This window comes from Fusarium oxysporum, chromosome X (assembly GCF_013085055.1).
Source record: "Fusarium oxysporum Fo47 chromosome X, complete sequence".
NCBI classification, from domain to species: Eukaryota; Fungi; Ascomycota; class Sordariomycetes; order Hypocreales; family Nectriaceae; genus Fusarium; species Fusarium oxysporum.
This window is the reverse complement of record NC_072849.1, coordinates 469,495-479,344: the sequence shown is the minus strand read 5'-3', so window position 1 is coordinate 479,344 and position 9,850 is coordinate 469,495. Positions and strand designations below refer to the sequence as shown.

Here is a 9,850-nt window from a genome sequence, read left to right as displayed (position 1 = left end):
CTATCTAGGCTGTAAGTGCTTAGAGTCTTACCTACACAAAAACCTCTCTCTTTACAGACTCTAAGACTGCTAAAGCCCTATAAAGCCGTCTCTTTTACCCTATTAAGCCTCTAGACCTGCCCTATAGTGCCTATGGTGCTATAGCTAACCTAGACTATAAGGATACTTGCAAAGGAGCTAGCAGAAGGTGGATTGCAAGGCATAATGCTATTAATAGGGCCTTTATGAAAGCCCTAGGCAGCCGGCCTGACCTCGAGGTTAAGGTTAAACCTCTGGTCTAGCAAGACTCCTCCCTCTGGGCTGACTTTACAGTCACTATTAGAAACAGCTGCTACTTCTATGATATCTAAATCGTAGCTATCTCTAAGGACCCTGCAAAGGAGGACCCCTATAGCACCCTAAAGGAAGCTGCGGATAAGAAGCGGCGGAAATATCGGTCTCTCGGAGCCTTCTTCTACCCTCTTACCTGCTTAGCAGGCGGCCTTATGGATCAGGAGACCTCACAGACCTATAAGCAGCTTCAAGAGCTCTTAGGTCCCTTTGCAGCCTCTCAGCTTGACTTAACTATAGGCCTAGCCTTAACTAAGACTAGGGCTATCTCAGCTGCCTCTATAGCTCGAGACCTGCCTAGGAAAACGCATACCTAGATGCCGACCTACCCTTTTTCCTAACCTATCCCTACATCTCTCTTTTCCTCTTTCCTATCTCTATATATCTCTTTATTCCTCTCTTTTATATCTATATCTCTCTCTTATATTTACATCTCTCTCTTTCTTACTCTCCCTCTCCTAACTTATCTCTCTTCTTTCTTTCTTATATATATTTCTTTTCTATAATTCTAGGACAACCCTTATATAAATAGCACTAGAACAAAATAGCTTCCATAGCCCAATATAACCCTATCTCTTTCTTTCTTTTTTTTTTTTTTTTATTCTTCTTTAGAGCTATATCTTAGTTAAAAAGAAAAACACTAGAGTAAAGATAGCTTAGATAGTTAATACCAACCCTATCCTAACCCTAACCCAGCAGCTCGAATTAAGTCCACTCGATTCAAGTCCAAAAATTAAGCAATTACGGGCTAATCGCCTCTTAATAGTACCTAAGTTATGTGCTGAAACTCAAGTTCTCTAATGCTGCAATGTATGACATCATCCCCACAATCGTGACCCCGCTCGTGGAGAAACAGCTCTAGTTCGTGGGGATCTTTTTTTGGAACTATCAGCTAGATCCGAATATCCGATAACCCAAGCACACATGCATGGGTAGGAAAGTATTGTGTATATAATCACATTGAAACTGAGGCTTGATCTTCTGGTCTCACGTAGAGTCACTCCTCACCAAAACTTCATTATCATATCCCTTCTACAGTTCTCAATGGCCTCACCGACTACCCACCCACCAAGCGCCGGACCCAAGATCCAGGACCTGTTTCCTGAAGCCATTATCTCCAAAATCACTCCTGCACCTGAACACCCCTTCTATAACTATAACGGGTTCGAGCCAAGCCATCGAGTCTTGGACGTAGGTCATACCCGATTTCCTGGCCGCAGGCCATTTGGCGTGCGCACCACCTACGACCGAGATCAAGCCATCGTTGTCCGTGATGGCGCAAGTCTGTATGCCGATATCTTTCGCCCAGAAACATCCGATACGCAACCGGTCCCGTGTATACTCCCATGGAGTCCGTATGGCAAGACGGGCACTGGGCCACAGAACTACGACTTGATGGCTCCTTATCGCGCTGGTCTTGCACTCGACCGCACATCCGGCTATGAAAAGTTCGAAGCCCCGGATCCTGCTGAGTGGGCGGAACGCGACTATGCTGTTGTGAACGTCGACGCCCGCGGCTGTGGGCATAGCGACGGCGTTATTTCATTTTGGGGTAATCAAGAGGCTGAGGATATCTACGATATCATCGACTGGCTTTCTCGTCAGCCGTGGTGCAACGGCTCGGTCGTCATGGCAGGCAACTCGTGGTTAGCTATTGCTCAGGTCAACTTTGCCTCGAGATTACAGCATCCAGCTCTCAAAGCTATTGCACCTTGGGAGAGCTTTACTGATATCTACCGTCACTTTATTGCCCGAGGCGGTCGGCCACACATTCCGGGCTTCCATAAAATGATAGTCGAGGGATTTGCTGGCCCTGAAGGTAGGGAGGATGTCCCTGCCATGTTAGAGAAGTATCCTTTGTATAACGACTACTGGGAAGCAAAGAGAATACCTGTTGAGAAGATCGATAACATCCCCATGTATGTTGTGGCTTCTTATTCAAGCATGCTGCATCCGTATGGATCGTTTCAAACGTTCCGTCAAGCAAAAACGGAGCGTAAATGGCTCAGAGTTCATCCATACCAGGAATGTAAGTTACACTGACAGGTCGCTTGGTTGATCGCCATTCTTGACAATCTCATCATATATTGCGTTCGAGTCTGAGCAGTATAAAACCCATCACGAAGTACTTGGCTAACTACATTGAACGTCAGGGTACGACATCTACCGCCCATCTATCTCGGACGAGCTTCAGCGATATTTCGACGCTTACTGCAAGCCCGAATCTACTACTGGTCCTGAAGATTGGGAGACTTCGACACCACGAGTAAGGCTTTCCCTTATCGGCTTCGAGGCAGACGGAAGCCCCGCAAGAACTGTCATTGAGAGACCTGAGCAAAGCTATCCTCTTGAGAGACAAAAGCTGCGAACTCTATACCTCAATGCTGAAACGGGAGAGCTCGCCCACGACAAGTCAATTCAAGAGACAGTCAAGTCTTATGAGGGGAGGAGTTTGCACGATCAGCTGGTAAGTCATCTTCGGTACGATTCCTCAAGTAATGCTCCGTCAACAGTTCTATCGCACTCTTTCTACGCCTGTTGCATCTTGTGAAAGCTACCCAGTTTGACTAACAGGATTTCAGACTTTTGCAACAACGTTCAATACTCCTACAGAGCTAGCCGGTTACCCCAAGGCTGTACTGTACATGTCTTGTCCAGATCACGATGACTTCGACGTTGTTGTGCAGATCCGGAAGATCGATAATAAAGGCAGGCAATTATCTCATCTCAATTATCCATGCCCAGTTCCGATTGACCAGGTTCCCGATGTAAACACAGTCAAGACCTTGGGTCCACAGGGTTTTCTTCGTGCTTCCCATCACGTATCACTAGATGGTGTCGGAGGACCTGTTCCTTCCAACGATCTCTCCAGATACACAGATCCATTGTACAGCCATCGTGTTCGAGAACCCATCACTCCAGACACTGTCACCCGTCTGGAGATTCCTATCTGGCCCATTGGTATGACCTTCGAAGCAGGAGAAGGAATTGTGTTGAATGTGTCGGGCCATGACATGTGCTTGCCTGAGACAGAGATGTGTCGATTAGCAGAACCAGAGGATGAGAACGTTGGAAGGCATTGTGTCTACACGGGTGGGAAATACGATAGTCACTTGATCATTCCTGTCATCAAGGGTTGAGGTAACCGAGTAGGTAGTCTCGGATTCAATTCAATTTTTTTTGACACGACATTGGGCTAGTGACTTGGCGGTGGCGTTGTAAACATACGTATCCTTTGAGGCGTTGATAAAGATGGATTGGGGCGTCGAAGACAGAACAGAACCTCATCGACACCTGATATAGCTGTCTGTCTTCTCTTTGCGGAGTATAAATATGATGATCTTTTTTTAACCACGTTTGCATTTCGCCTGTCGGGGTATTTACTCAATCTTCCAAGGGCTCCAAGGTTTCCAGCTGTGACAAGATTGTCTCCATCTCAACAGCTACCCCCCACTGGATAGCAAGTCCATGCATCATGGTTTGTATCTTTTTCATTTCGAAAGGTAGATTGCGCGCGGGTCCTAAAGCGTAGTTTGTCCTTCTCCAATTGGACGAAAGAAAGATCTGCGTCTTTTTCCAAGAAACATCCTGTTCGGGGCTTCCTGAAGCTTCCCTAATGTTTGGCCGATCAATCAGTGTAGACTCCCAGTGTACTACAGCAGGAACAGAGACTGATGTTATACCGCTTAGACGGAAAAGTGAATAAATGGTGGAAGCAGCGAAGATAGGGATCGGCATCCAGAAGGTGTTGGTGCGATTGAAGGGAAGCTGATTGACGGTATGCTGAATAGCAACAGCATGTAGAAAGGCGCATTTGGCATCAGTAGATCCTCTGATCCACTGAATCGAGTCTTTTAGATCTGAACCGCTGTTCTTTGTTTTGAAAATATGTTGATCGATTTGGAGATGTCGACAGATTTGATCAAAAAGTTTTATTGAGTTGCAGAGTAGATCAAGACAGACGAAGTGCCAGCGAATCACCAACTCTAGACGTTCAGTATCATCGAAGGACCAGGTATCATTCAAAAGCTGGAAAACCCGGACCAGAGCCTGCTTCACTTCGGGTAACGTTGGAATTTTGACAATAGACTTCGAAGATTGCATCTCGCGGTTCTCTCGGACCAGAGCATGCAGGCATTCTAACACGACACGCACATCGAGTGATGCGTTTAAGCTGCGCAAGCATGGGCTAACCTCGTTGTCAGGATGGATAGTGGCGAAGAGCTCATGGTAGATATCACTGAAAGAGAATGTGGGACCTTGGGACTGCTCTTGGTCCAACGCCAGGCGCCACTCTTGAGTATCTCGAGCTTCAAAGGCTTTCGAGCACGCTGAGAGTCTGAGGCTGTTTGTTGCGTGTAGAGTTGCGGCTCCTGGTTGACCTGAAAGGTAGCTAAGGTGGCCGTCGAGAATGTAGTGACCAATGAGCGCTCGATGATAGACTTCTTCTGCAGCCCATTCCTTCCAAGCACGCTCATCGCTGACTTCTCCGGCAGAGAGGGCAGGTTGTTGCGATAATGAGGGCCTATATAGGTTGTTCTGGTTTGCCCAGTTGAACCCCAGACTATGAAAGACCTGGCTAGTAAGTTTGAGATCTGTATTCTGCAAGAATCAGCAAGTCACCATATGACATGAGTGAATCTGATGGTGTACCTCAGACATCACGGCATAGCATTGGCCAAGAAGTGCGGTCAACACAAGCTGGACACCTCTATGCGAATCGTAGGGACCTTGGTGGCGTAGTAGCGCCGTCCACTGCAAAGCCCAAGTCAGCAAGCGGATGGTAGGCTGTCAAACTACTGGGTACATACAGCGGTGGCCACGGCGGTGTGTGCCAGTCTCCATAATACCTCTCCCTTGTGAAGTTATTTTGTCAATACTCTTGACCAATATGCGATGTAGCTGTATGAACTAACCTCGGAAACTGCATCGTCTGTGCCAATAAACAATGAACCCAGTGCGATTGCATTTAGTATTAGACTCGGCGAGCAATCACGAAAGACGAATGTTGGCCTATGGAGAATAGGAAAGTAGATGTTGAAGTGGGAGAAGTATGCCTGAAGACAGCTATCGAGGAATGCTGGGTTCAGTTCTGGTAGAGACTTTGCGGCCGAGGTGACGTTTTGTGACTATTGCACCTTTAGCCCCACCGATCTGGTATTTAGTCCACGACAGGACACCTGCAGTACATACAAGGCTTGTTATCATGTCACTGAGGCTTTGAATTGCATCTCGGGAGCCATTGACGGGCGATAGTTGCTCAGGATCCTGGGTCTGGCCGACATCTACTGACTGGACGTCATAGGAAATGTTGGGCTGTGGTGCCGTTTGTTGGCGTAGTTGAGCTGCTGGCATGCTGCCTGGTGGTAAGGTTAAGGAGCCCCAGTCGAATGTGACGATGCTGTGTAGGAGGGCTTCCGCATCGGGCCATTCCAGATGTACATTGAGCTCTGAGCTGGACAAGGCAGGATCGACAAACATAGAGTCCGTGTTTATACCTGGCACTGGCTCGTAGCTGATACTCTGGTTCTGTTCGGTGACGCTTCGGATGCTTGCATAGTCCGACATGCTAGGAGATAAGGGCCAGACATCTTGCGGTTCTTGCTGTTGCCGTTGGTCATTCTCTTGCCGTTGCCCTTGTTGTTGCTGTCGGTGCTGCTGTTGCTCGACTTGAGTATGGGTTCGTTGGTGCCTCGTCACCGAATCAGGCCTGCTGAACTGGCGTCCACAGATTCGGCAAGCAAATGGTTTTGCGCCAGTGTCTAGATCGGAACCAGGACCAGTCAGTCAATACATTTTAGTGAGGCTGCCTCATGTACGACTGGGGATAGACAAGGGGTGACAGACGGGGAGGGTACTTACGGGTTCGTTCGTGCCTCTACGCATCTTAATAACCCATTACATTACTTCCGGGATGGAGAGTCCAAACATGGATCAATGGCTCAAGATCCAGATAGAAGGTAAGCGATACTCACCTGCAAATGTTCTGCTTTGGAATATGTCTTGTTACAGGTGGCACATTTGAGAGCCGATCGCTGATCGCGGGCTCGTACGTCATGTCTCGCCATACCAGGCTCCATGTTCATAGAACCGCGCAGTACGACCGCAGTTCGGTACTCGGTAGCTTACAGCTGATGCTGCGGTGATGGGGAGAGCAGGATGCGTGGAGAAGGGGAGGGGATCCGAAACGTCTCCTGGGGGCGAAGAATGTGGGGTTGCGTGGAGAGAGTCAATGGTTGGTGGGGAAGCGAGATTGAGCGGGTTGGGCTGGACCGCACTCCATATGAGTAAGGTAACCAGTGACTAATCAGAAGACGGCATTCTCCGATCTGAGCCATGCACGCACTGAATCTGTAGAATAATAATTGTGCAAAATACAGTGATTAAACCATGCGAAAAATCTCTAACTAATCGGTTATTTGCCACATATCTACAAGTACATTCACGTCCAAGTATGAATACTCCTCATGCGATTGTCGCTTGGATATCGTCCCTTCCAGGAAGACAAACTCGCCGTGCTTGCACATAATGCAAATCAATGCAGGGCAGTAATCTTTTCCCTCAGTTACCTTCAATAACCTTCGGGACATTCTCTACAAGATGCTGCACTATGGCGTCCGGACCATACTTGACTTGCAATCCCTCGGGAATTCCATACAACTTGATGTCGGGCACTACAGAACGAGCAATCTGGTGTATCCTAGCGCTTTCTTCCGCAGTCCACATTGAAGCAGAAAACTTTTCCAAATTAGCGATCTCAACCACCAGCCAAAGTCGATAGTAAGCTACGCACCAGTATGTTGGGCTGTTGCTCCTTAACCGCGTCTTCCACCTCATCGATGGCTATGTCTGTCAGTTGGGGGAGCTCATGGGTTTACTTTGGACGAGGAGGCGTACAGGAGCAATTAGCAACGTGCTGAATATCATATCGATCTTTCAATGTCTCGGCGACGCGGCCTATGAGCTTCTTTGCCCTCTCGGGAGCTGTGTTGACAGTAACCAACCGCCAGGGACCTCGGGACGTCATGTTTGAACGGGCTTGCAATAGATGAAAATTTGTTAGAAAGAGATGACAACCAGTCGTGAAAGGCCTTGGGTAGCAACGGTGTTTTTATTATCGAGGGACGCAAAAAGAACGCAAGAACATGTTTCGGTTGAACTGATAATTGTTATGGACTTCTTTCCAACAGAAATTTGAGTAATCCCACATTTACCGGGCAATCATGTCTCCTCTGTACGGGCTCTCCACAGAATCGTGGGGAAGATTGGATGTTTAGGCGAGCAGGACGATTCACCACCGCAAAATATCATCACTGGCTTGAGGATCTTGCGTATGTGGCGCAGAACACGTGGTAATTGTGACTTTGTGTTAGTTGAAGAACCCGCACTCATTAGATCGAGTCATATTGGACGTCCCACAACAAGCACGATTACACCTTTTACCTTGATTCTATGCAAAGAAGCTTGTATGTTCGTTGCTATGGTCTCCATTGAGTTTGCCCGTTGATCATTCACGCGAGTCTAGGATAGCTCTAGGATACAGCAATACATTGCCTATTTCTCCTGGAAACCATTCTGTCTTGCCACATCGCTTGTACTTTCCCTGTCTACCCACACGAAGCGTTGCTCCTCACCGGGAATCAACGGAATCAATGCTTTTCCGTAATCACCGCCATTTGGTGTTCGAAGAAGTGTGTGGATGTGGAATCTCGCCGGCTCGCTATTATTGAGAAAAACTCCAGAATGATGATCAAATTCGACAATGATAACAGGAGATTGAAGCCTATAATAAAAGGCATCGGTATCAGTAAACCCGCCAATCCAGCAGAAATACGTCTCGTCATAGTGTTTTCGTATATGGGAGAGTCGAGCCTGTCTGGGAATAGTGGGTAGATATAGCAAGAATTCTTCCAGAATAGCTTCAACCAGACGGGTTTGTTCCTCGTTCATAGATGATATCGTGATCCCTTCGTAGGGGACCACTCGATTATCTCTATATGCTCCACACAGATGCCGTTGGTCATCACGATTCCAACGCCCTATTGGCATAGACGGGTCCTGTAGAAGCTCATAAACTTGGGCTTTGCTCTGCTGCACTGCTGATAGCGACTGCATCAGTTTCAACCCAAGTCTATCCTCTCGCTGTAGAATAGTCGTGCCTGCGAACGGACCTGCGTCGATCTCATTGGGCTCAGCTCCAGTAAACCAGGGCGATATAATAAGTTGCGATCGATATAGGAAAATGTTGAGACAAAGGTGGTGACCATAGAAGCTAAAGCCCCATGGTTTAGTCTCGGAAGGGAACCCAAAGATGGCAAAGTTGTAGGAGAACTCGTTGCAAACTCGTTCAGCGTTAACCAAATCCCCGAGAAATCCGTTTAGTCGCATAGCTGATCTAGCTTTATCGAATCCCTCCGGTGAAAGGGTGAGCCGCAGGACCTCGAGGACCTTGTTTCTCAATTGAGGGCTGATTTCGTCTAATCTCAATCCCTTATCACTCAAGAGGAACTCAGGATTCGACCATGTTCGCCATTGCGGGTCATCGATGTGATAAAGTGTCTTTGCCTTTTGCGTCTCGTCCAAGGCATTGAGCACTTCTCTTCCTGCTGCGCTGATATCGGCCATGGGAACTTGGTTATCCTCCAAGCCAAATAGGTCTTGTTTTACAACCCCATCACTTGTCACACCTTTGAAAGGCTCCTTGTAAAGATCTGTCCAGTGCTCGTATAATGCGTACAGCCATGGCGGGTTTTCGTGCTTCTTGAAATCGGCAGCGTATGTGTGCGCATCTTGTTGCTGCATCGCTACGAATCGCGGTGTCGACAAGTTAGGCAAATACTGGCGGAACAATCCTTGGCTGGCTGCGGTATTGGCCTCCATGACGATGTAGTATGGAAGAGGTGATCTTGCTTGCTGTGCAATAGCTAGGTTGGAGTAATTGTGAAAATGATAACAAGTATCACACGTCGTCTTAACTAGTGATGATCGGGCCTCGTTAACAATGATAATACATCTGATTTTTAGATTCCAACGTTCTTCATGACAGACAAAAGCGTAGGAGTTTGTACCATCCCGCTTCCTTCGACTTGCAACTCCGCAATGGTCTGATTGTACTTCCCCGCCACACACCACTTCTTGTGGCTGTGGAGAAAGACGAATTTGCTGTGGGGATAGAACACTTAGCCCTTGTCACGAATACGGGATGTATGATCGGCAACGAACAACAAAGTTACGCTGCAATTCTATGTACCACAACAAACCCAGTACGGACTGGTCCATGCCCCGATGGAACACGACCGTCACAGATCTACCTTCTGGGCATGGATTCACAAAACAGAGTGTGTAAGTAAGTATAGCAAGATACAAAGTAGGAGTACGGTCGATTAACACCATTTTACAACAAGGCAATTAGCTTATTGGCATTCCAGTTCTCGTAGGCTTTGTTGGCTACGATACTGGTACTTGAGAAACATGTGGGACACAGGTATATGACCTCTCGTAGCAATTCCATCGCATTTAC

The 9,850-nt window shown here is 47.6% G+C and overlaps 3 protein-coding genes across 3 annotated transcripts; 1 reads left to right on the top strand and 2 right to left on the bottom strand.

Annotated features, from left to right (window-relative positions):
* Positions 1-1,374: 1,374 nt before the first annotated feature.
* FOBCDRAFT_190532 (Alpha/Beta hydrolase protein) lies at positions 1,375-3,470 on the top strand (the record flags this gene model as incomplete). Its single annotated transcript, XM_054707084.1, has 3 exons — positions 1,375-2,359; positions 2,484-2,797; positions 2,913-3,470. 3 exons carry the CDS (start codon positions 1,375-1,377, stop codon positions 3,468-3,470), a joined length of 1,857 nt encoding a protein of 618 aa, XP_054563059.1.
* A 119-nt stretch (positions 3,471-3,589) lies between these two features.
* Positions 3,590-7,357, bottom strand: FOBCDRAFT_323401 (uncharacterized protein; the record flags this gene model as incomplete). The annotated part of the gene is made up of 8 exons (XM_054707083.2): positions 3,590-4,932; positions 4,984-5,085; positions 5,142-5,186; positions 5,247-5,459; positions 5,524-6,092; positions 6,900-7,068; positions 7,124-7,173; positions 7,228-7,357. The coding sequence occupies 8 exons, from the start codon at positions 7,355-7,357 to the stop codon at positions 3,715-3,717; spliced, it is 2,496 nt and encodes an 831-aa protein (XP_054563058.1). The 3' UTR covers positions 3,590-3,714.
* A 527-nt stretch (positions 7,358-7,884) lies between these two features.
* FOBCDRAFT_146545 (uncharacterized protein) lies at positions 7,885-9,210 on the bottom strand (the record flags this gene model as incomplete). The annotated part of the gene is made up of 1 exon (XM_054707082.1): positions 7,885-9,210. One exon carries the CDS (start codon positions 9,208-9,210, stop codon positions 7,885-7,887), a length of 1,326 nt encoding a protein of 441 aa, XP_054563057.1.
* Positions 9,211-9,850: the final 640 nt, after the last annotated feature.